Below are 26,907 nucleotides of genomic sequence, written 5' to 3' on the forward strand. Positions count from 1 at the left end.
AATACATAAATTAAGATTGGTATGGAAGCTTTTACAATCTTCAGAAATTAACATAAAATGTGGCAGATTATGTGACCCTAATAGTAACCCGTGATGACAGTGTTTTTAATCAGCCAATATTGCAAGAAGATTTAGAAGCGAGGAAAAAGTTAATAGATAGTCAATACATAATTTAACCTCCTCATAAAGAAACCAACAAACTAGGATATTTTATACCTAATACATTCAAACCAAGACTAATCCAAGATTTTGACCAAAGTCATTATGACCTTGACTTTAACCATGATCATCAACAAGGCTATCACAGAAGAGTTGGGAAGTTGTTTCCCGGGCAAACCTTGTAACAAGAGAGAGTTTTTCTAAAACTTGAAAGGAAAGATCTCGGGTAGGGTCGTGAGTTTTTTTTGCCTCTGCCTGTTGTTTTGCTGCCCTCTGCCCAAATGAATGTCTTTTGATGTAGTTACTGTATCTAGTATGTTTTGATTCTTATTAGAGAAAGAGCCTCTGAATGAAGATGAATGCAAGAGAGAGATGTTGGAAGCTCCAATGAAGACCAAGTTCTTTTGAAGAGGATCTTAATTGAAAGTTATTCACAGGAAATACATTTGTGTCTTTTGATGATCTGAAACAAAAACAAGAATAATTTTTAAGCATATCATATATCAAACGCAACTTTTTTTAAGGAAAGATATGAATTTTCTTGGGGTTTTAATAATGCAGCTTGAACATTGAAATTAGAGAGATGAAGAAGACAAGAAAAAAACGGTCCATGTTGAAATATTTTAATATCTGTGTTGTTAAAGTTGAAAACACATGGATCAAAAACGTTAAAAACAATGAAACAAGTACCAAAATTTCAAAAAATTTTCTTTTTTTTAGAGAATCTTTTCAACGATTATTAGGATATAGTTATTATGCTATTTAAATGTATGACAGATAATTTTTAAGGAAAGTGACATGGAAATGGAATGAGATGAAGAAGACATTGGAAAAATGGTCATATCATAAATTTAACATATGGGCTGTTAAAGTTGAGACCCAGAGACCAAACAAATAAATATCACAGCATGAAATGAATACCATATTTTCAAAAAGATTCTATTTTTAAAGATTTAGGGTTTAGTTATGCTACTGCAACATATATGACAATAGTTTCTAGGGAAAAGAGAAAAATTTTGTTGAAATTTCTTCATGCTCCTTGAAAATGAAAGATGCCAGGGACAAAATGGTCATTTTCATAAAGTTAACATCTAAGGGACGACCCAGGTAGCAAAAGCGGTTGAAAAACTATGAACTAAGGACCAAAATTGCAAAAAGATTCCTTTTTGGGCCTAAACCACCAATCTGACAATAAGAACATGTTTAACTTTAGAAAGAAGAAACTCACAAACTCCACTATAGAAGTAAAGAGCAGGGAATGCTAGACCAGAAATTAGTAGATCACATTTTGAAAACCATAAATATATTTTTCCTTGTAGAATACACAAATGCAAAACATGAAAAACTCAAAGATGTTAATGACAAATAAAAAAAATTAAATTATAGCACAAAATAATGTAACAATTTGTCCGATGATTAAACAACAATAACATACTGCCACTGATCAACTTCAAACGCCAATTGATGGCATATTGATGAGCCCTTAAACATACCAAAAGTAGGTATAACCTAAAGATAATAGATGTGGGCTTCTAAATAAATTCAATGTAAAGCAACATGAACTGATTAAGTAAAATAATACTATCTTTTATTATTTATGAAGTAGCATCCAGAAAGAGTAAGAGAAAGACCACTGACTATATACCAAAGATCTATGCTCTCCAAAACCCCAACACAAAAAAGAATCACTCAACTACGAATTTCACATCAATAACATAACTTTTAAATTACGTGAACTTTTAACATAAAAATAGATTGAAAATAAAAGCATTTTTATCAAGTCAAACATACACAAATCCAGAAAATATAAGACATCATTATTCACGCAACACTTTATCAGTGCAATACGTATTGCCAAAAAAAAAAAGAAGAAGAAGAAGAAGAAGAAGAAGAAGAAGAAGAAGGCTATGTACCTCATATCAGGAACAATACATAGTCTGATCGAAGCTATCTATCCAAAATTTAGTTGTATATGCAAAGATTTAAGAACCTGGATGGAAATTCATTGAGGAAAACGGTGGACTAAAAGGTAAGGAATTAATCTGATAGAATTCTTATTTTCTTTCCATTTTACAAAAAGAGAATAAATTGAATTTCGTTCCTATGGAGTTTGTTCCATTTTAATATATATGTAATATTTTATGGCATGCCAAATATCATAAAGGAATTGTACCAGTGTCTAGGTAATATTATAAAGTTGCATTTTGTATTGTTTAAGAACATACCATTTGATCAACTTCTTTCAGCTTCTGCTTTAACAAATGAAGAATCTCAGGTGACTGCACATTTAACAAATCAGAACATTAGAAAGATAAATTGATATGAAGATGTATAAGGGAAAATTAAGTAAGTTCAATGAATCCATCTGTGTAAATTCTGATACAGAGATAGCAAAATAGCTGCTTTAGCATTTCCTAAACTCCCTTTGGTTACAAGTTAAAGTCCCTCTTTTATCAGACATAATCATCTCAACCTAACCAAGTTCCTAGCATTTCATCTGTATTGGTTGGATTTCAGAGTAGCAAACTTCAACTAAAAATTTCATATGTAGGAAGTCAAAATATTTTCAACATGACAAAAAATCAAAACCCAAAATTTACAAAACATGTGCAAGAATTTGAACAAAATCTGTGAAACACGGCAAAACATAACATAAATGATCATCAAAGTACATCTTAATAGGAAAACAAACAATAGTACAATGCTATAGTTGGTAAGCAAAATAAAACAAATTTAGATTTTAGAAGTATAATATTAATATCTTTAAAGGTTAACATTCAAAATAAAAAGTTATAATAGAAAGAAATAAAAAAGGTACATTGCGTTAAATGTGGGTTAATATGTTAGATTTTGAAGGTATAATGTCATAAGGAAAAGCATCATGTTTAAAGAAACAGGGTCATAGACTCATAGCTACCTGCATATCGCTTCCATGCTTTGTCAGCTTGTAATTAGTGGATAGAAAGGTGGTAATTTGATAAAGCAAGTTCATAATTTTGTAAGATTCAATGATAACAACACCCTTATTTAATATCCAATGGAACTAACAGTGTACCTTGTTATTTCCCACAATTTTCATTGAAAATTTAACATAAGTTGGTGATATCCATCATCATTGGTAAAGAAACTTGTTGCATCATCTCTGCCTCTTTTGTTGCCATTATTCAAAAAAGAATTAATATTTTTAATCTGAAAATAAACACAGAAAACATTACATGACTAATCATAGTAATTGCAAAATGATGGTTACCTTCTTGGATCCCTTCCAGAGGACTTTAGGATGATGATTACCCGAAAAACCATCATAAATATATTTCATTCACTTAAAAAAAAAACTGACTGAGATTTGATTCACTGGAAACATGCAACTTCCGATAAGAGATGTGAAGAATTTGAAAGTATATTTATTACTCACTAACACAATCAAAGCCTAAAAAAATTGATTGCTAATGAAATGAACTCTCTTATGAACGTCTTGTGGAAACTAAAACCAAAAACTGAACTACAATGCTACACCAACTTACCAAAGCTTTAAATTTCCTTAATCATGTCTTTTCTGAAATGAATGCTCAACATGCATAGTAAGAGACCATTTCATATTGTGGAACTTGATTCGGTTCTTCATGCCACAATGTTACACGAATTTTAGTGGAAACTTGAAAGATTAAGGCAGAAATAAAATGTTTTGTAATCCAAATAATACTCAATTGGGCCACTAACCCAAAACCAAAAGCCGACTGAGAGTTCTGACATAAGTCATCCATTTGTATCTTTAAAAAAAGCAGATAAATAAATTATAAAGTATTTCTTTTGTACCCAATCCGCCTTAAAAAATAATAAACTACTCAACATACTCTCCTCCATCTACTTGTAATCTCGGAAGGCTTCGGATGCATACCTATAGTGGAAGCAAATTATTGATGTGTTTTTTTGTCAAATATATACAGTTTTAGTGAAGAAAGTATAATGCAGATGCGTACACGAAATTATGATGTAAACTGTAAGGTACCAATTTCCTTTCTTCAATTTCTCTGGAAGAATGATATTGTACCCTTGTTCTACCACTAGCTACCACAACAACAAAATCAGTAACTATTGTGATGAAATGTAGAGGGTTTACATTAAGAATGTATATTATACATGAATATGAAATCTAGAGTTGATAAAAACAACCAAACCATGGAACAACAAAAATGTACACTGATTTAGGCAATATTAATCCCATGTATGTAAAACGTATGTATCAACTACTCACATCTTATTTGAAAATCTTCTCCTATTAAACTAATTTCATGCAGAGTTTTTAGAAAGCAGACAACATAGTCGCATTGAATCCTAGATTTGACATGCCATATAAAACTTTTAGGCGTTTAGCTAATTCCAAAATAAGCCAGATGCTAAACTAGTTTCGCACTCATAACACAAACACTGTTGCATGCATTAGAAATCCAAACCACCGACGATAAATGATTCCCTTATGGATATGCTATGCATTTGAGAGAGAGAGAGAGAGAGAGAGAGAGAGAGAGACCAGTGGAAAACTCCCCTGCTGTTTGGTTTTGTTGCACCATTGAATTAGGTGGTAGAGGTGATGTGGTGTCACACCTTTTTATTTTTCAAAGAGATCAGGCTATTAATTAAACAATGAAAAAAGAGTAGTTAGTTTAGTTACACTTGTTAAATAATGAAAAAATTACCTCGTGTCTATCAGAGTTTGTATTCATCAACTTCTTCAGTTGGATGTTGTGCATAATCCTGAAGAGCACCAGGATGTTAGTTATGTTGAATACATCATTGGACGTTGGAAAATTATACATGTCTACACAATATTAATTTTACCTTGGAAAATCATACACGTGTTGGGTCCCGGGTTGCTGCAGATAGATATACACTATTATTATGCCTTAAGTTGCTTGCCAACAAATCTAAAAAGAAAAACAATCTATCATAGTCATATCATATGTAAAACATTGACCAACAAATTTGCACTTGGCATATGATGTGTTCGCAAAAAATTGTAGTTTTTCTTGTCGTCCAGTAAAAGAATAATAAGAAGAAAAAAAAACCTGTTAGTGTTTCTTCAAGTTAAAGTTTATTTACATTGCTATTATGAGTAAATATTAAAGGAAATTATCTATTAAGTACTAACAGTAAAACAAAATTATCAACTAAAATATTTACAAAAATTGCACTACCTGCTCGCATTTCTTGTATAGATCATCAGAAAAAATGAGATAAAATCCATACTTTCTTAATATAATTGGTTTGGCTAAAAGGTAACAGCAATCCAATGTTTGTTCAAGCATCACAGCTGAACGAAGAGGTTCCTGCAAAAAAAAAAAAAAAATTGAAGTTTTTCACAAAATTCACATATTTATATTTTTATTCACAAAAGAGAATTGATTATTACCTTAAACACAAGCACCCTCGTTATATTAACCACTTGTTTCCAACATTTCAACCCACCAAAGACCACCACCATGTGTCATTTCCCTTCCCTGATGTCTCAATTTGCTTAAAAAGAAAGCACACTTTTTAGATAAATAACAATTTGAGTAAATAATAAATATAAGTTGTAAAGAACTACCAGGCATACTAAATAAGTGCTGAAGGCATTTTCCATGCAATATTTATCATCTTCTAAATAAATAAGCACATCATATCCTGAGGATATAAAATAAGCACAAGTTTTTGGAACAGAGGGATATTTCTGGAAATACACAAACAGGGTCATAGACTCATAGTTATAGCTACCTGTACACCTGCTATCGATTGCTCCAATTATCCTATCAAATAACCACAAATTAGTAATCATAATACATAAATTAAGATTGGTATGGAAGCTTTTACAATCTTTAGAATTTAATATAAAATGTGGCAGACTAGGTGATGACAGTGTTGTTAATCAGCCAATATTGCAAGAAGATTCAAAAGCGAGAAAAAAGTTAATTGATAATCAATACATAATTTAACCTCCTCATAAACAAACCAACAAACTAGGATATGTTATACCTAATACATTCAGACCAACACTAATCCAAGATTTTGACCAGAGTCATTATGACCTTGACTTTGACTTTGACCATGATCATCAACAAGGCTGTCACAAAAGAGTTGGGAAGTTGTTTCCCGGGCAAACCTTGTGACAAGAGAGAGTTTTTTCTAAAACTTGAATGGAAAGATCTCGGGTAGGGTCGTGAGTTTTTTACCTCTACCTGTTGTTTTGCTGCCCTCTACCCAAGTGATTGTATTTTGATGTAGTTACTGTATCAAGTATGTTTTGATTCTTATCAGAGAAAGAGCCTCTGAATGACGATGAATGCAAGAGAGAGATGTTGGAAGCTCCAATGAAGAACAAGTTCTTTTGAAGAGGATCTTGAAAGTTATTCACAGGAAATACATTTGTGTCTTTTGATGATCTGAAACAAAAACAAGAATAATTTTTAAGCATATCAGATATCACACACAACTTTTTTTAAGGAAAGAGATGAATTTTCTTGGGGTTTTAATAATGCAGCTTGAACATGGAAATGAGAGAGATGAAGAAGACAAGGGCAAAACGGTCCATGTTGAAATATTTAATATCTGTGTTGTTAAAGTTGAAAACACATGGATCAAAAACGCTATGGAACCATGAAATAAGTACCAAAATTTCAAAAAATATTCTTTTTTAGAGAATCTTTTCAAGGATTATTAGGATATAGTTATTATGCTATTTAAATCTATGACAGATAATTTTTAAGGAAAGTGACATGGAAATGGAATGAGATGAAGAAGACATTGGAAAAATGGTCATATCATAAATTTAACATATGGGCTGTTAAAGTTGAGACCTAGAGACCAAATGCATTATCACACCATGAAATGAGTACCATATTTTCAAAAGGATTCTATTTTAAAAGATTTAGGGTTTAGTTATGCTCCTTCAACATATATGACAATGCTTTCTAGGGAAAAGAGAAAAATTTTGTTGAAATTTCATCATGCTCCTTGAAAATGAAAGATGCCAGGGACAAAATGGGCATTTTCATAAAGTTAACATCTAAGGGACGACCCAGGTAGCAAAAGCGGTTGAAAAACTATGAACTAAGGACCAAAATTGCAAAAAGAGTCCCTTTTGGACCTAAACCACCAATCTGACAATAAGAACATGTTTAACTTTAGAAAGAAGAAACTCACAGACTCCACTATAGAAGTAACTAGCAAGGAATGCTAGACCAAAAATTAGTAGATCACATTTTGAATAAATCATGAATATATTTTTCCAAATGCAAAACATGAAAAACTCAGAGATGTTAATGACAAATAAAAAAAATCAAATTATAGCACAAAAGAATGTAACAATTTATCCGATGATTAAATAGCAATAACATACTGCCACTGATCAACTTCAAACGCCACTTGATAGCATATTGATGAACCCTTAAACATACCAAAAGTAGGTACAACCTAAAGATAATAGATGTGGGCTTCTAAATAAATTCAATGTAATGCAACATGAACTGATTAAGTAAAATACTACTATTTGTTATTATTTATGAAGTAGCATCCAGAAAGAGTAAGAGAAAGACCACTGATTATATACCAAAGATCTATGCTCTCCAAAACTCCAACACAAAAAAGAATCACTCAACTACGAATTTCACATCAATAACATAACTTTTAAATTACGTGAACTTTTAACATAAAAATAGATTGAAAGGAAAAGCATTTTTATCAAGTCAAACATACACAAATCCAGAAAATATAAGACATCATTATTCACGCAACACTTTATCAGTGCAATACGTATTGCCAAAAAAAAAAAGAAAAAAAAGAAAAGAAGAAGAAGAAGAAGAAGAAGAAGAAGAAGAAGGCTATGTACCTCATATCAGGAACAATACATAGTCCGAAAGAAGCTATATTTCCAAAATTTAGTAGGATATGCAAACATTTAAGAACATGGATGGAAATTCATTGAGGAAAACGGTGGACTAAAAGGTAAGGAATTAATCTGATAGAATTCGTATTTTCTTTCCATTTTACAAAAAGAGAATAAATTGAATTTCGCTCCTATGGAATTTGTTCCATTTTAACATATATATATATATATATATATATATATATATATATATATATATATATATATATATATATATGTAATATTTTATGGCATGCCAAATATCATAAAGGAATTGTACCAGTGTCTAGGTAATATTATAAAGTTGTATTTTGTATTGTTGAAGAACTTACCATTTGATCAACTTCTTTCAGCTTCTGCTTTAACAAATGAAGAATCTCAGGTGTCTACACATTTAACAAATCAGAACATTAGAAAGATAAACTAATATGAAGATGTATAAGGGAAAATTAGGTAAGTTCAATGAATCCAACTGTGTAACTTCTGATACAGAGATAGCAAAATAGCTGCTTTAGCATTTCCTAAACTCCATTTGGTTACAAGTTAAAGTCCCTCTTTTATCAGACATAATCATCTCAACCTAACCAACTCAACTTCCTAGCATTTCATCTGTATTGGTTGGATTTCAGAGTACCAAACTTCAACTAAAAATTTCATACGTAGGAAGCCAAAATATTTTCAACATGACAAAAAATCAAAACCCAAAATTTACAAAACATGTGCAAGAATCTGAACAAAATCTGTGAAACACCGCAAAACATAACATAAATGATCATCGAAGTACATCTTAATAGGAAAACAAACAAAAGTACAATGCTATAGTTGGTAAGCAAAATAAAACAAAATATATTTCTTTCACTTAAAAAAATTGAGTGAGATTTAATTCACAAGCCTAAAAAAACTGATTGTTAATGAAATTAACTTTTTTATAAATACAGGTGATTTGAGGTCATCGAAGATAACTCTCTTATGAACATTTTGTGGAAACTAAAACCAAAAACTGAACTACAATGCTACACCAACTTACCAAAGCTTTAAATTTCCTTAATCATGTCTTTTGTTAAATGAAAGCTCAACATGCATAGTAAGAGACCATTTCATATTGTGGAACTTGATTCGGTTCTTCATGCCACAACGTTACACGGATTTTAGTGGAAACTTGAAAGATTAAGGCAGAAATAAAATGTTTTGTAATCCGAATAATACTCAATTGGGCCACTAACCCAAAACAAAAAAGCCAACTGAGAGTTCTCGCATAAGTCATCCATTTGTATCCTTAAAAAAAGCAGATAAATAAATTATAAAGTATTTGTTTTGTACCCAATCCGCCTTAAAAAATAATAAACTACTCAACATACTCTCCTCCATCTACTTGTAATCTCGGAAGGCTTCGGATGCATAACTATAGTGGAAGCAAATTCGTGATGTGTTTTTTTTTAAATATATACAGTTTCAGTGAAGAAAGTATAATGCAGATGCGTACACAAAATTATGATGTAAACTGTAAGGTACCAATTTCCTTTCTTCAATTTCTCTGGAAGAAAGACACTGTAGCCTTGTTCTACCACTAACTACCACAACAAAATCAGTAACTACTGTGATGAAATGTAAAGGGTTTACATTAAGAATGTATATTATACATGAATATGAAATCTAGAGTTGATAAAAACAACCAAACCATGGAACAACAAAAATGTACATTGATTTAGGCAAAATTAATCCTATGTATGTGAAACGTATGTATCATCTACTCACGTCTTATTTGAAAATCTTCTCCTATTAAACTAATTTCATCCAGAGTTTTTAGAAAGCAGACTACATACTCGCATTGAATCCTAGATGCTAAAGTACTTTCCCGCTCATAACACAAACACTGTTGCATGCATTAGAAATCGAAACCACTGACATAAATAACAAAACAATTATTCCCTTATGGATATGCTATGCATTTGAGAGAGAGAGAGAGAGAGAGAGAGAGAGAGAGAGAGAGACCAGTGGAAAACTCCCCTGCTGTTTGGTTTTGTTGCACCATTGAATTAGGTGGTAGAGGTGATGTGGTGTTGCACCTTTTTATTTTTCAAAGAGATCAGGCTATTAATTAAACAATGAAAAAAGAGTAGTTAGTTTAGTTACATTTGTTAAAAAATGAAAAAATTACCTCGTGTCTATCAGAGTTTGTATTCATCAACTTCTTCAGTTGGATGTTGTGCATAATCCTGAAGAGCACCAGGAAGTTGGTTATGTTGAATACATCATTGGACCTTGGAAAATTATACATGTCTACACAATATTCGTTTTACCTTGGAAAATCACACACGTGTTGGGTCCCGGGTTGCTGGAGATATATACACTATTATTATGCCTTAAGTTGCTTGCCAACAAATGTAAAAAGAAAAACAATCTATCATAGTCATACCATACATAAAACATTGACCAACAAAATTGCACTTGGCATATGATGTGTTCGCAAAAAATTGAAATTTTTTTAGAAATACCCTTGTCATCCATTTAAAAAATAATATTAAGAAAAAAAAAACCGTCTGTGTTTCTTCAAGTTAACATTTGTTGTTTTTTGATGAAAAGCTATAAATACATTGCTATTATGAGTAAATATTAAAGAAAATTATCTATTAAATACTAATAGTAAAACAAAATTATCAACTAAAATATTTACAAAAATTGCACTACCTTCTTGCATTTCTTGTATAGATCATCAGAAAGAATGAGATGAAATCCATACTTTCTTAATATAAGTGGTTTGGCTGAAAGGTAATAGCAATTAGATGCTTGTTCAAGCATCACAGTTGAACGAAAACATTCCTACAAAAAAATTGAAGTGTTTCACAAAATTCACATATTTATATTTTCATTCACAAAAGAGAATTGATTAATACCTTAAACACCAGCACCCTCTTTATATTTATTGACCACTTGTTTCCAACATTTCAACCCACCAAAGACCACCACCATGTGTCATTTCCCTTCCCTGATGTCTCAATTTGCTGAAAGAAAGTAAACTTTTTAAATAAATAATTTTTTTTACTAAATAACAAATATAAATTGTAAAGAATTACCAGAGGGGTATTTCTGGAAATACACAAACACGGCCATAGACTCATAGCTATAGCTACATGTATATTGTTTCCATGCTTTGCCAGCTTGTAATCAATGGATTGAAGGCAGTAATTTGATAAAGCAAGGTATTTGAGAGTCAATGGAACTAAAAGTGTACCTTTAAACATTAACAGAAAAACTAAATAACAACATAAAAAACATCAAAAGTTTTATAGTGTTAGGGTAAAAACATACATGTTAACACTTTGATTCTCAGGGGCATCTTCTTTTCCTTTTCTAGACCACAACATTTGTATTTGGTTTCTAAAACCTTTTCTTGTTGCAGAGTATAAAATGGAATTTTGTCAAAGGAATCAGAATTAAGAATAGCAATTAATCTCAGAGTAATATAAGGTAACTTGTAGTTCGCAAAATACTTTTAAAATTAATGGAATTGGTCAAACAAATTGGAATATGTCATGTGTATAGTTGAAAGAAAATGGAAGGGAATTTCGATTCATTTCATGCGTTGTTTTGTGTTTGGTTTGCAAATTATTTATAAAGGATGACGATGAGAAAAAGATGACAAAATGAAGCCCAAAACAGAAACACAGATCGATAGACTGAAAAGGGACAAAATGAAGATCAAAAATGGTCAGAGGGACTGAAAGTGAGAAATATTAAAACACGTGTGGTCAATTTGTAATGAAATATAAGTAGTAAGACGAAAAAATGGACAAAAACAGGGCCTATATGGTTAAAGGGACTTAAAGTGATAAATATTAATAGATATGTGGCCAATATCTAATTACAACATACCAGGGATTAAAATTGTCAAACTAAAGAAAATATTGTGGCAAAATGTTGAAACATACAAAATAAAGAGACTTAAAGTGGAAAAAATTAAAGACATGGGCCAATCTGTAATTGCAACATGTCAGGGACTAAATTGTCAAAGTATACAAAGTATTGTGGCAAAATTTTGAAACATATAAAATATGGACTACAATTATCAAACTATAAAAGGTATTATTGCAAAATCTTAAAACATATAAAATGTATTATTACTAGTGACCATGTCTATAGCAATTATATAAACATCAAACATACATACTCTAATTTCATAAACATTAAAAGAAAAAGTAACATGCCATTAAAAATGAATTGATTTGAAAAACAATATTTGGGTTGTAAGGACAAATTTAGTCTTTTTAATGAAGAAATAAATAAAAGAATTCCAATTCTTCCCTAGGAATGATAAATTCTTTGATTACCGATTTTAGGGGATTTTAATGGAATCCAATTCCATCCATTTTGTCAACCAAATGTCTAACTTAAGGAATCTTCCATTCCAATTCCTTCAAAATTTCTATGGACCACACACGCCTTAAGTTGCTCTTAGGATTAAAATAGAAAAGGTAGGAAAGAAGAACAACATGCTGACTTAGAACAAGTCATGTTAGGAATAATATCCCTCAACTGATGCAATTGAGAAAGGTTAAAAAGTTTATATTTACGGATACTTATTCTATTATATAAAATTGTTTTTTTTTTCAAAAAGAACCTCACCCACATCCTTTTTGCTGAGCAAAAAGCCAAGATGCAGACCAGGACAAGCATTAGACATCTATCAAAAAGTCCATGTCATTCAAGTTTCACTTTTTGAAAAGATGGAAACAGATTGTATCACATGAAATGCACTAACATTCAATTCATATGGATTTGGTTCATGATCAGAAGCAGGGGTAACTGATTTATGTTAAAAAGATCCACAAACTTATTGATAGGATCAATGTCATTTAAAAAACAAAAAACAACCAAAAGGCCTGCACATTCAATGTAATTAAATCTATGTAAATTAAATGGGAGAATGAGCAACAATGCACTTTAAAAACTTACATGTAATAGATGGTTAAAGGCTTCATGGTCTGCAAAGGGTACATTGCATACAAATTCTTTATTGAAAAATTAGAACCATGTTGATACAAAATCAGGTTGAGAAGCTGCAAGGGAAAGTAACTAAAAATAATTTTAAAATGATAATATGTAAGCTCTTATGTGATGAATGTTGTGAACATGTAAACAGATAAATTTATTTATACCTCAACATTTGGTGCTTGTCTAACATCTGATGCATACAACATGCACAATTTGAAGCCTATAAACAATATAGAAAGGCTTTTTCTTTAATATTAATTAATTAGCAAAGTACAGCTTGGTTTCTTAATCTTCAGAAATGTATGCACCTTGGGGAATCAATCTATGTGGCAGATTATGTAACCTAATAATAACCCGTGATGACAATGTTTTTGTTAGCCAGAATTGGTTATTCATAAAAAGAGATTTGAGTATGTGGTCATTTAGCTTTTTCTCCAGATTTCTATGTGTTCTTTGACTGCTCCAGTTATCCTATCAAGTAACCACAAATTAGAAATTATATACATAAATTAAGCTTTACTTACAATCTTCAGAAATTTATATAACTTGTGATGACAGTGTGTTGTTGTTAGGCAGCCAACATTACAATAAGATTGGAATGGAGTAAAAATGTTAATAGACAATGACTAATCCAAGATTTTTACCAGAGTTAAACTACTTGTAATATCCAAATCAATGAAAGAGAAATGAGAAAAAACATTTCAGCCCACCAAACTAAAAACAAGTTTGATATTTTAAAAGTTAAATTCTTTTGATTGGTTAGATATTCAAAGTGAAATGTCTTAATAGGAAACAAGTAAAACTAAAAAGTCTTAATAGGTTAGTATGAAATTTATAATGCTACAATTGGTTAGAACAGGTGTTGCCATGTGACTAAACAACAAAAATATATGATTCTTAGATAATATATTGTAATAAAACATTATGTTGTAATTATGTTTTCCATAAAATTAGGAATAATTGAATATCAATGGGTGGGTCGATTCAGTGGCTTGACACCTATACGGATCTCTAATTGTATATCTTGATAATAACATGCTTATGGCTTAACCTTATCCACCTGTCACACTTTCAGACCTACTAACATGTTTATGAATTAGGAAACTTATTAAGTAACGTATTCAAACAAACTTATTAAGATTTTACAAAGTACTACTGGCAAGCAATAACTGTTTGGAGTCTGATATAAAAACCTTTATGATTGCAGAAAACTGACTCCATTTTGCTTCGCATATGTTCCCGGCATTACTGTTAAACCCTATAAAGATTGAAGAAGGTGAATAATTTAAGCAAAAGGGTAAAACAAAACATGAAAAACGAAAAATTTATTGTTAAAAACCAGAGGTTATTTTCTTGGAAAACAATATTACTGAAATGCAATGAGGTTTAGATGGGATAAGGAATCATAACAAAGGAAACTGTTAGGACATGCTATAGATGACAAATTGGAAGACTCTTTATGAACTATGTAAAAGTAAAACCACTAATACGTATTAATTAATGTCATAATAGGTAATTAAATTTAGGAATAAATAGATATTTATCTAGATCATAAATCTCTTATGTGCTTACTTCTCTAAAACCTGAGATAAATCATAATAACTTTTAACAACAAACTCGATTCTAATAGCTAAAAAATGCATGAATTACCAAAAGCATGTTGCTTATGTATCATAGTTTTCTAGATGTTCCAGGTTTGAATAATTTATTACAATAACCAAAGGAAATCATAAATTACCTCTTAGTGGTAGGCATCTACTTATTCCACATCAATGTAACCTAATTTATTAAACCAAGCATCATAACATATTTATAATTTGAAAATGGCATAAACTCTGTTTATATTTGATTTATTATATGAAGAAGTTCATAAGTGTTTAAAAAATGGAACTAATGATTCAAAAACCCAAATTTTTAAAGTCAGAAACCACATGGTCTGTAATAAATGCAAAGTGAAAGTGTCACAAAATAACTATATAACAGTAAAAAGATTAGATGTTTCAAGAGTATATGCTTTATTTCGCCTAAACTAGAAAGGGTTAAATAGCCAGAAATTTTCAATTATTTGTCTATGCTTACCTTGAGCTAATACACCTGTGAATCCAAAACATCATATGAGGCCGAAGAGTTACATGTAACTGATAATTATTCCCATAAATTGCACAAACTTGGACTCATGGTTTAGAGTCATATAAACTGTAGAAAGAGATATCCAATAAAATGCATTAAAAATAATATTTTACTGATGAAGTGGCTGTGACTTCTCATGCCAAAGCTTTCCAATTCATTGGAATGCAGCAACGACCTCCATGTCTGCAATCACATCTAAAAAGTATAATCGATATTCAAAATTATATAAAAGGTGGTAAAAAATTGAAGTTACCTGAACAAAGTAACCACGTTTCACTTTTCCATCTTCAGCATTAAAGCTATAAAATCAAGAATTGAAACTGCAACTAAGTAACAAACAATGTATCAGATTTACCTGCAGCAACCAAACCATCCAGAATTTTAGTAAAAAGAAAAATGATTTTCAAAATTTTGATAACATCATATACAAGAATTGGAAATTAAGGAAAGATCATCTACTGAAATCAACAAATTTTGAGTGTAAAATTCTTAGCTGCTTCACCAAATTCTTGAAAATTTTGAGTGGATATGACGAATGAAAGAATGTAAAAGTCCATCCGATTAAAGATTCCCCTGGTAGGGAGGGATAAGTAATCAGAAAACCAAATGGAAATAGGCAAAGGGCATCAATACTAAATAATAAAAAGGAATCACGAGGAAAGACTACAATCGATGTATTAGAATTTTAGAATTCGTCTGTTCCAATTTATACAAAGAGGAATCATAATTGAAATACACAACCAAAATATGATAACTGGAGGCATCATCGATGGCAACAGAAAAAGACAATTATTACACCCATACCCTTCCTTGTTCCTAAAGGTATTTTCCTTGAATCTGAACAAAATCAATACAAAAAAGAGAAATTAAATCTCCTCTTACTTTTCTTCCTACCCATTTGAAATAATGACAAGTGCCCAAAAATATAATTAATTTTATCAAAATATGATGCATGTCATCATTTCATATGGGTAGGAAGATATGTAGTAAGAAAAGATTGGAGGATATTCAATTTCTCCGAAAAGGATTTTGAAGCGAGTAAAAAAGTTAATAGATAGTCAATACATGATTTAAGCTCCTCATAAAGAAACCAACAAACTAGGATATGTTAAACCTAACACATTCAGACCAAATGACTTATCCAAGATTTTGACCAGAGTTATTTTGCTAGTAATATCCAAATCAATGAAAGAGATACAAGAAAGGAATTCTGTAAATACGATGTTTTTATCCATAAAGACAATGCAAGTATGTTGTTATTATGGGTTACACATAACTACCATATGAGACAATTATATGAGACAAAGCCTAATTATATGGGTTACACAGATGAAAAATAATAACTTTTTCATGACAATTATATGAGACAAAGCCTAATTAATTTTGGAAAAAAAAAAAAGTAGCTTTTCTTAATTTATTTTCTGATATAAATTTACCTCAAGAGGGTCAGAGAGTACTCAAGGACTCTTTGGGAACTATGGAAGGGAATCAATGGGGGCCATTTCAAGAGGCTGGTGGTCTTTAGAAGCCCAAAGATTTCTTCTCCTTCCATTTTGACCTTGACTTTGACCATCTACAAGGCCTCAGCCTGCTGCCCAAATGATTGTCTTCTGAAGTAGTATCTTCTGATTGTTATTAGAGGGAGAGCCTCTGAGTGAAGACGAAGGTCCAATGAATACAAAGTTCTTCTGAAAATTATTCACCGGAAATACATTTGTGTCTTCTGATGATCTGAAACAATAACAATAATTTTTAAGCATATAAGAAATCAGATGCAACTTTTTTTTTTAAGTTGGGGTGTCTTCTGATGATCTGAAACAATAACATAAATTTTTAAGCATATAAGAAATCAGATGCAACTTTTTTTTAAGTTGGGGTGTTATTTATGTTGCTTGAACATGGAAATGAGAGAGATGAAGAAGACAAGGGCAAAATGGTCATGTTGAAATATTTAATACATGTGTTGCTAAAGTTGACGACCCATGAAACACAAACGTTATGGAACCATGAAATGGGTACCGAAATTTTAATAAATATTCTTTTTCAGAGAATCTTTTCTATGACTATTAGGATATAGTTATGCTCCTTAAACATGCAAATGGAAGAGATGAAGAAGATATTGGCAAAATGGTCATTATAATAAATTTAACATATGGGCTGGTAAAGTTGAGAACAAGAGACCAAACACAATATTATCAAACAATGAAATGACTGCCATATTTTCAAAAAGATACTATTTTCAAAGATTTAGCGCTTAGTTATGCTCCTTCAACATATATGACAATACTTTCTAACCATATGTTCAAAAAGATTTTATTTTAAAGGATTTAGGGTTTAGTTATGCCCCTTCAACACATATGACAATAATTTCTAAGGAAAGAGAGAAATTTTGTTGAAATTTCATCATGCTCCTTGAAAATGGAATAGAAAGAGACGAAGACGACAGGGATAAAATGGTCATTTTCATAAATTTAACATCTATGTGACAACCCAGGTACCAAAAGCGATTGAGAAACCATGAAATAAGGACCAAAACTGCAAAAAGACTACCTTTTGGATTGGACCTAAATAATACATACCAAAAGCAGAAGAGAAGAGAGTAAGGATTATATCATCATCATACAAATATTTTCACTTCATCTTTGTAGCAGCCGCCTTGGAGCACACACCCTCATGCCACGAGGGTATGGTGAATGTTGATCATCAGATGTATATCTCATCTCAAGGACATCTACAAGCTTTACTTCTAAAACATGGGGCCTAAATGACACAAGAGGACATCCATCCTTCTCATTCATACAAGTAAGTTTTTTGAGGTGTAATGTCCTAATAAGAAAAAGAAAAAAAATTGAAAGTATGATGCTATAAAAGGGTAGGTTATTCAAAGTAAAATGTCACAAAAAGAAAATGTTATAACTGGATACAATTTTTAAAGCACAATACCCTAATAAGAAGAAGATGAAAGTACAATGCTATAAACATCTATAAAAAGTATAATGTCCTAATAAGAAAATATCTAAAAGAAATGAAAGAAATGAACTGTGTAGGATGCATAAAACTCAAATAAATGAAGTAAGTTGTTATTTATATTCTTTAAAGTATGGAACTAAAACTACAAGGGGCCTTCCCTCTCTTGAGCTGAAGAAAGTTTTGCAAATTGTTACCTTTAATTTAAAAAATGTTTTTTTTGCCTCTTCACTGCATTCATAACACTGCAATAACCAACCACACACACACATACATAACTGATTATCAATGATTGAAAAATACATAAATTGATCATTTATACCCCACCCATCATATGCTCTGTTATATAATCGTGTAACTCAGTAGGTTGAACTCAATTCTGCCATGTCATCCAACAATTTCAAGTAAGCCAAAAAGAAATATTCGTTTTTTCATGAACTTAATTTTGTTTGGAAAGGTACAAAACCAACATGCAAGGAGAACTTAGTATACAAGTGACATACATGCCTTGGCATAAGTCATCCATTTGTATCTTTAAAAAAATGCAGATAAATTATTAAGTACTTGTTTTGTACACAATCCGCCTTAAAAAATAATAAACTACTTAACATTGACCAACTTAATTGCACTTGGCATATAATGTTTTCTCAAATTTATCAGAGGTTATGTAATCTCCCTGTGCCAATTCTCTTCTTGAAATACTCTTGTCCACCAAAAAAAAAAAGATAACCTGTTAGCATTTCTTCAAGTTAAAGATTGTTGTATTTGGATAAAAAACTATAAAAACATTGCTATTATAAGTAAATAATAATGTATTTTGTACATATCGGTAAAAAAGGGCAGAGTACGTTGTAATTTCCCACAATTTTCCTTCAAAAATTTTAGCATGCATTTTAAGGCTTGTTGTTATCATATGATCAATTTCGGTTATATATATATATATATATATATATATATATATATATATATATATATATATATATATATATTCATCATTGGTAAAGACACTTGCTGCACCATCTGATATGCCTCTCTTGTTGCCATTATTCAATATAATAATAATAATAATAATAATAATAATAATAATAATAATAATAATAATAATAATCTGAAAATGAAGACAGAAACATTACATGACTAAATTTAAATCAATGAAGCTTCATAGTTCATACATACACCAACTTCTCTAATTTTGAAAAAGGAAAAATATATGTTGGCCTTTAAACATCATCTGATCAGGTGCAAAGCTATGAGAGGTTATACTTGGATCCCTTCCAGATGATGTTAGAATGATTATCACCCAAATATATGTTTCATTCACTTAACTATTTTTTTAAGTGATATTTCACAGATTTATAGAAAAAAAAAATGACATAATGGTAACTAATTTACACCAAACGTGAATAATTAATGCAACTAAGTACATGTTAAATAAAACAGACACTATTTAGCCCCAACCCTCTAATAAATACTAATCCTAATGATATAAAAAGAATCAAAAATGGAGATAAGTAAAAAAAAAAAAAAAAATTGACCTGTTTACATGATATCCTTATGGTGTGTAGACAACGGTGCCAAAAAACCCCAAGATAATACTACTCCATATACAGTTCTAAATTCAATGTGAAATGCTTTTCTTTCTTGAAACAAACCAACCTTCATTGCTTCATCCATTCCAAAATCAAGAAAAGGTTGTAATACAAGAACAACAAATATAAACAAATTTCAAATCATAAAGCAGTAAAATAAACAAATTCTACATTAATTATAAAGTCAAAGTAGTTGGCATCCAAGCAATCAATCAGGTTTAAAGAATTGGATTAACTTAAGGCAACAACAGCCTTGTTGTTGGGGTTGACTATGTTATGATCCCGCATGCAGATAGATTTTTCATTCGTTTAGGGTTCAATTAAACAATAACTACCGTCTAATAAGTGAAGCACAAAAGCATTAAAGCATCATAAGCCACTAATTTGTCAAATGCTACTATAACAAGGGATAAAATAAGATATTATTCCTAAGAGATTTTTGTAACAGAAAGATAATTATCAAGGAAAGTATAACAAATATCATTTTGGTTTTACCAGATGGCCATATGTAATCAGGAACTTGATGCAATCCAAGGATTCATGATATTCAATACAACCAAAACAGTGAAACCCTAAGGATGCGTTTGGTTGTGGAAATTTTTTTTCCAAAAAAAAAAACAGAAACTTTAAAAACGCGTTTGGTTCGTTCAGTTTTTCAAAGTTTTCTATGAAAATGAAAATTTTTCAGTTTTTCAAATTGTATGTAAATTAGAAAAGCGAGTTTTACAGTTTTCCAAATTTCTAAGATGGAAAATGAAAACTCCACCGGTTTTAACCAAACGCATTTTTTAAAATTTTCATTGAAAACAGAAAATGAAAACTCAATTCTATTTTCTAAAAAAATGAAACAATTTCAAGTTGTTAACCTACACCAATGAAAATATAGCAAGTAAGCCATAAAGAAAGAGTTGTTTTGTCATGAACTTGATTTTCTTTGAAAAGGTGCAAAACCAATAAGGATAAATTAGTATACAAGTGACATACCTTGGATAAGTCATCCATTTGTATCTTTAAAAAAATGCAGATAAATAAATTATAAAGTAATTGTTGTGTACCTAATCCGCCTTAAAAAATAATAAACTACTCAATATACTCTACTCCAATAATAACTCCATCTACTTGTAATCTCGGAAGGTTTCAGAGGCATACCTATTGTGGAAGCAAATTAGTGATGTGTTTTTTTCCAAATATATACAATTTTAGTGAAGAAAGTATTAGTACACAAAATTATGATGTACAATTGTAAGGTACCAATTTACTATCTTCAATTTCTCTGGAAGAACGACATTGTACGCTTGTTCTACCACTAACTACCACAACAACAAAATCAGTAACTATGGTGATGAAATGTAGAGGCCAGAGGGTTTACATTAAGAGTGTATATATGAACATGAAAGCTATAGTTGATAAAAATAAAAATAATAAAAACAAACGATGGAACAGCAAAAAATGTACATTGATTTAGGCAAAATTAATCCCATATGTGAGAAACATATGTATCAACTAATTAATATCAAATCCTAACCTTCATGAGGATCCTTTAAAACATAATCCCCAAAATTAATCTCATATGTGTGAAACATATGTATCTATCAACTACTCATGTCTTATTTCACAATCTTCTCCTATTAAACTAATTTCATCCAGAGTATTGAGAAAGCAGACTACATACTCACATTGAATCCAGATGGATATCCACTATTATTATGTCTTAAGTTGCTTGCCAACAAGTCTACGTATAAAAATAAAAATAAAAAAATAAAAAAGTTAAAAACCAATCTATCATACCATACATAAAGCAATGATCAACACAATTGCACTTGGCATATGATGTTTATTCAAGTTAACATTTGTTCTTTTTGGATGAAAAGCTATAAATACATTTGCTATTATGAGTAAGTATTAAAGAAAATTATCTATTAAGTACTAATAGTAAAACAAAATTATCAACTAAAATATTTACAAAAATTGTAATACCTGCTCGCATTTCTTGTATGGATCATCAGAAAGAATGAGATGAAATCCATACTTACTTAATATAACTGGTTTGGCTAAAAGGTAACAGTATTCAAATGCTTGTTCAAGCATCACAGCTAAAAGAAGAGGTTCCTGCAAAAAAAATGGAAGTTTATCACAAAATTCTCATATTTATATCTTTATTCACAACAGAGAATTGATTATTACCTTAAACACCAGCACCCTCTTTATATTGACCACTTATTCCTAACATTTTAACACACCAAAGACCACCACCATGTGTCATTTACCTTCCCTGCTATCTCAATTTGCTAATTGAAAGTACACTTTTTAGATAGATAAAAAATTTGACTAAATAATAAATATAAATTGTAAAGAACTACCATGGCGTACTAAATAAGTGCTGAAGGCATTTTCCATGCAATATTTAGTATCCTTTTAAGAAAAATAAGCATATCAATTCCTGAGGATAATAAATAAGCACAAGTTTTAGGAACGTAAGGGTATTTCTGGAAATACACAAACAGGGTCATAGTAATGGAAGGGAATTTGCGGTTCTCAAAATATTTTTGAAATGAATGAAATTTATCAAAGGAATTGGAATATGTCATGTGTATGGTTGAAAGGAAATGGAAAGGATTTCAATTCCATTCATGTTTTGTTTTGTGTTTGGTTTATAAATCTATCAAGAGATTTGAAGTGAAAATTATGTTAAATGACCAAAACACCCTTTAGTGACTTTTCTTTTTAAATCAATGGAACTGCTATTATAACTACATCCATGTAATTTAAATGGGAGAATGAGCAACAATGCAATTTAAAAACTCACACGTAATAGATGATCAAGAGACAAGAAGAGGGTGATGCACCTGAAATCATAATTGAAAGTAAGTTGTCTTTTATTTTGTTAAATGCTAATCTCCCCCATATATAATATTGGACAGATTATATATTCTTTAAAGTATTGAACGAAAACTACAAGGCACCCTCCCTCCTTGTGCTGAAGGAAGTTTTGTAAATTTTTACCTTTAAAAGATGCTTTTTTCCTCCTCATTAAAAAATGTTTGCCTCTTCACTGCATTCATAACACTACAATAACAACCACGCATATAACTAAGCATCAATATGCCTTGCTGATTGAAAGATACATAAAATAATCAATTAAAAAATGCTTTTTTCCATAATATGCTCTGTTATATAGTTATGGAACACAGTAGGCTGAACTCAATTCTGCCATGTCATCCAACAATTTCAAGTTGTTGACCTACACAAATTAAAATATAGTAAGTAAGCCAAAAAGAAAGACCAGTTTTGTCATGAACTTAATTTTCTTTGGAAAGGTACAAAACCAACATTCAAGGGTAAATTAGTATACAAGTGACATACATGCCTTGGCATAAGTCATCCATTTGTATCTTTAAGAAAAAGTAGATAAATAAATTATAAAGTATTTGTCTTGTATCCAATCCGCCTTAAAAAATGATACTAGACATACTCTCCTCCATCTACTTGTAATCTCAGAAGGTTTCAGATGCATACCTAAAGTGGAAGCAAATTAGTGATGTGTTTTTTTTCCAAATATATACAATTTCAGTAAACAAGGGTTCAGTATCGTTCAGTGAACAACAAAATCAGTAACTTGAGGATGAAATGTAGAGGCCAGAGGGTTTACATTAAGAGTCTATATATGAACATGAAATCTATAGTTGATTAAACAAATCTATCATACCATACACAAAGCATTAAACAACACAATTGTATTTGGCATATGATGTGTTCACAAAAAATTAAAGTTTTTCTTGAAATACCCTTGTTGTCCACTAAAAAATAATAATAAGGAAAAAAAAAACTGGTAGTGTTTCTTCAAGTTAAGGTTTTTCGTTTCTGGATGAAAAGATACAAATACATTGCTATTATGAGTAAATATTAAAGAAAATTATCTATTAAATACTAATAGTAAAACAAAACTATCAATTAAAATATTAACAAATTTTGCAATACCTGATCAAATTTCTTGTATAGATCATCAGAAAGAATGAGAAGAAATCCATACTTTCTTAATATAATTCATTTGGCTTTAAGGTAACAACAAGCAAATGCTTGCTCAAGCATCACAGCTTAACGAAGAGGTTCCTGCAAAAAAATTGTAGTTTTTCACAAAATTCACATATTTATATTTTTATTCACAAAAGAGAATTGATTATTAACTTAAACACCAGCACCCTCTTTATATTGACCACTTGTTTCTAACACTTCAACCCACCAAATACCACACCATATGGCATTTTCCTTCCCTGATGTCTCAATTTGCCAAAAGGAAGTAAACTTTTCAGATAAATAAAAAACTTGACTAAATAACATATATAAATTGTAAATAATTACCAGCCGTACTAAATAAGTGCTGAAGGCATTTTTCATGCAATATTTAGCATCTTTTAAATAAATAAGCACATCATTTCCTGAGGAGAATAAATAAGCACGAGTTTTAAGAACAGAGGGGTAATTCTGGAAATACATAAACAAGGTTATAGACTCATGGAAGGAAAGGTAGGAAAGAAAAACAACATGCTGATTTAGCACAGGTCATGTTAGGAATAATATCCTTCAACTGATGCAATTGAGAAATTACATGTAATAGATGATCAAAGGCTTCATGGTTTGCAAAGGAGACATTGCGTACAAATTCTTTAATGAAAAACCGGAATCATGTTGGTACAAAATCAGGTTCAGAAGCTGCAGGGGCAAGTAACTAAAAATAATTTTAAAATGATAAAATCTAAACTCTTAAAATTGTGTGTAAAAACTAACAGATGTGTACAGTTTCTACTTCTATATATAGGTGATGGATGGCTCTAAGTACAAGTCTGAATCCTCATTGTTTCCTGCATCAACAATAACAAGTTTTAAATCAAACAACTAATACTACATATGTAAATTGGCTAGTAAACAGATTACTTAATAGGAAAGCATTGTAACATGTGATAAATGTTGTGAACAAGTAAACAAATAAATTTATACCTCAACATTTGGTTGTCGAACATCTGATGCATACAACATTTGCAATTTGAAGCCTATAAACAATATGGAAAGGCTTTTCATTATTGCCCTATTAGACATTTTGCATGTAAATTCATATTAAGCAATTAACAAAGTACAATTTGGTTTCTTAATCTTCAAACATTTATGTAACATGGGGAATCAATATGTGTTGTTAAATGTGGCAGATTATGTGACCCTGACAACAACCCGTGATGACAATGTTGTGTTAGCCAGAATTGGTTATTCACAAAAAGAGATTTGAGAAAGACATTCGTGATATGATATGATAAAATTGGTTGTTCATAAGAACACATTCTGAAACAAGCGTACCAGACACGCTAAATCATATTTTACAGAGAAAAAAATCAATAAAAAGATAGAGGAGAAAACCCTAACGAGACGATCAACAAAACTATCTAATTTCCTTATGTTTTTAAGTTGCAATACAACTTGTGCAATTAGAAAACCACAGTTTATTGGAAAAAAAAAAAAAAAAAAAACGCAACTACGCTTCGATTTTTCTTTTACCCATATATACTGAGGATATTACAACATCTGAAATACAAAAAACCCTAGAGAAGTAAAATAAAAGGGAAAAGAGAAAAATGATAAGAATGAAAACTTACTGATAACTTCTTAGGAATACCGACATGGTTGTGACTTATGAGTTGTGAGTGTCCTACGAAGGGTGGGGGTGCTTGTGTCTCCGGTGAGCTGAGTTACAGAGGTTGCGACGGTGTTTAGAGAGCGGAGCGGGATGATTGAAGTGAAGAAGGAAGAGTGGAGAATGTAACGTATATTTTATGCGCCGATACACCGACCTAAACCTTTTGTCTTCCCAATTTCTAACGGTCTTTTATAAAACCTTTCCAAAACTAAAACCATGTACACGTCTCTGGATCGTGAGTTTTATAAAATGTTCGTTGTTTCCCCCAACTTCCCTTCGTATTCCAAACAATTGACATAAATGGTCCCTTGAATATTACAATATTATTTATGCTTTTATTAAATTTTATACATCTTTTTTTTATAAAATATCATTAAACTTTATGTTAGTTTTTAACAAATAATATCACAAGATTGATTCTAATAAATGCTTTCCAATTAGTACCAATGTTTAGTATAGTAACCGAATTAAATGTTTAGTACCCCATATATAAACCGTTACATGAAAAATTCGTTCACGTTGATTTATTTAAAAAATGTATGAATATAATCACAATGTTATATTCGTTAACTTAAAAATAAATAAATGAACAAACACAAACAATAAGCTATGCAATTTTTTTTGGACACGTTTCGTATATACCTTTTTAAATTACACATTTTCGGATTGTATACAGGGCATTGGTCACGATATAATTTCTTTTTATTTATTTATTTATTATTGTTGTTGTTATTTTCACATCGGAGGTTTTTTATGAAAGTAGTATCGAATTTTACGGTTTAGGGTGTCGACCATTTTATGCCCCTACCCTATTTGTATAGAACTGAGATTGAGATAATATTATTGTTGTAATAAATTACACCTTGTAAAACCAACATATTAAATCATTTACTTTTTGTAATTTATAAAACTTAGATACATATCAATTTGTTTGATTTGTATTCTTTTCATAAATTATATGATTATTTATCAGTCATTTACATTAATGTTTTAGCTTGAAATTATATATACAATTAATTTTGAGTGCGGCTTACGAACAGTGCTCGGCTTATGAACAGTGCTGGTATTTAACTGAGGGCTTGTACGATTTGGCTCGGCTTCAATACCATTGTTGTTTTCGAGCGCTTTGGAATTGGAGTACCGTCACCGCCTTCTCACTCTTCTCTTAATTCAATCACTCTTCCTTTTTCGTTTCCCAAACTGTCATCCATCAACTTCTTCTTCTTCACATCTAATTCCCACCGTCTACTTTCTGATAAATCGATCGTAGCGTCCACTCCATCTCTATCTTCTCTGTTACAGATCTGGATGGGACCGAGTCTTTCTGTAATTGATTTCTTTTTTGCAATCATCGACATCTTTGAACTGTTACACCTGTCTTCTACATATCTCTTCATAATAATCAATATTCCCAACCCCTAAATCGATTTGAATGGTTCAAACAAATGTGAAGAACACGGACCATGGACACCCTCTTACCACCGCCA

General features: G+C 30.7%; 1 protein-coding gene across 2 annotated transcripts; it reads right to left on the bottom strand.

The window, feature by feature from the left end:
- Positions 1-25,617, bottom strand: LOC145048458 (uncharacterized). Of its 2 annotated transcripts, XM_078996938.1 has the most exons (44): positions 25,380-25,617; positions 24,733-24,785; positions 24,533-24,596; positions 24,344-24,447; positions 24,097-24,173; positions 23,923-24,008; positions 23,716-23,847; positions 22,741-22,978; positions 22,544-22,583; positions 22,098-22,177; positions 21,922-22,025; positions 19,684-21,846; positions 18,476-18,878; positions 18,346-18,393; positions 16,618-18,007; positions 15,435-15,507; positions 15,295-15,364; positions 15,131-15,145; positions 14,245-14,309; positions 13,360-13,522; positions 13,216-13,271; positions 13,013-13,116; positions 11,134-11,291; positions 10,954-11,061; positions 10,748-10,879; positions 10,360-10,421; positions 10,218-10,275; positions 10,052-10,125; positions 8,392-8,445; positions 6,369-6,578; positions 5,914-5,945; positions 5,747-5,823; positions 5,570-5,673; positions 5,355-5,486; positions 4,999-5,084; positions 4,857-4,914; positions 4,691-4,764; positions 4,140-4,227; positions 4,014-4,057; positions 3,880-3,929; positions 3,215-3,778; positions 2,385-2,438; positions 2,073-2,149; positions 1-622 (listed from the first exon to the last, which is right to left on the bottom strand). In XM_078996938.1, exons 17-23 carry the CDS (start codon positions 15,317-15,319, stop codon positions 11,225-11,227), a joined length of 495 nt encoding a protein of 164 aa, XP_078853064.1. In that variant the 5' UTR covers positions 15,320-15,364; positions 15,435-15,507; positions 16,618-18,007; positions 18,346-18,393; positions 18,476-18,878; positions 19,684-21,846; positions 21,922-22,025; positions 22,098-22,177; positions 22,544-22,583; positions 22,741-22,978; positions 23,716-23,847; positions 23,923-24,008; positions 24,097-24,173; positions 24,344-24,447; positions 24,533-24,596; positions 24,733-24,785; positions 25,380-25,617; the 3' UTR covers positions 1-622; positions 2,073-2,149; positions 2,385-2,438; positions 3,215-3,778; positions 3,880-3,929; positions 4,014-4,057; positions 4,140-4,227; positions 4,691-4,764; positions 4,857-4,914; positions 4,999-5,084; positions 5,355-5,486; positions 5,570-5,673; positions 5,747-5,823; positions 5,914-5,945; positions 6,369-6,578; positions 8,392-8,445; positions 10,052-10,125; positions 10,218-10,275; positions 10,360-10,421; positions 10,748-10,879; positions 10,954-11,061; positions 11,134-11,224. The 2 variants fall into 2 exon arrangements, with proteins under 2 accessions (XP_078853064.1, XP_078853065.1); XM_078996939.1 differs by lacking the exons at positions 5,747-5,823; positions 5,914-5,945; positions 6,369-6,578; ... (27 more) ...; positions 24,733-24,785; positions 25,380-25,617 and having other exon boundaries at positions 2-622; positions 3,215-4,057; positions 4,691-4,789; positions 4,999-5,033; positions 5,570-5,739.
- Positions 25,618-26,907: the final 1,290 nt, after the last annotated feature.

This window comes from Lactuca saligna, chromosome 5, assembly GCF_052625555.1.
Source record: "Lactuca saligna cultivar CGN05327 chromosome 5, ASM5262555v1, whole genome shotgun sequence".
Taxonomy (NCBI): Eukaryota; Viridiplantae; Streptophyta; class Magnoliopsida; order Asterales; family Asteraceae; genus Lactuca; species Lactuca saligna.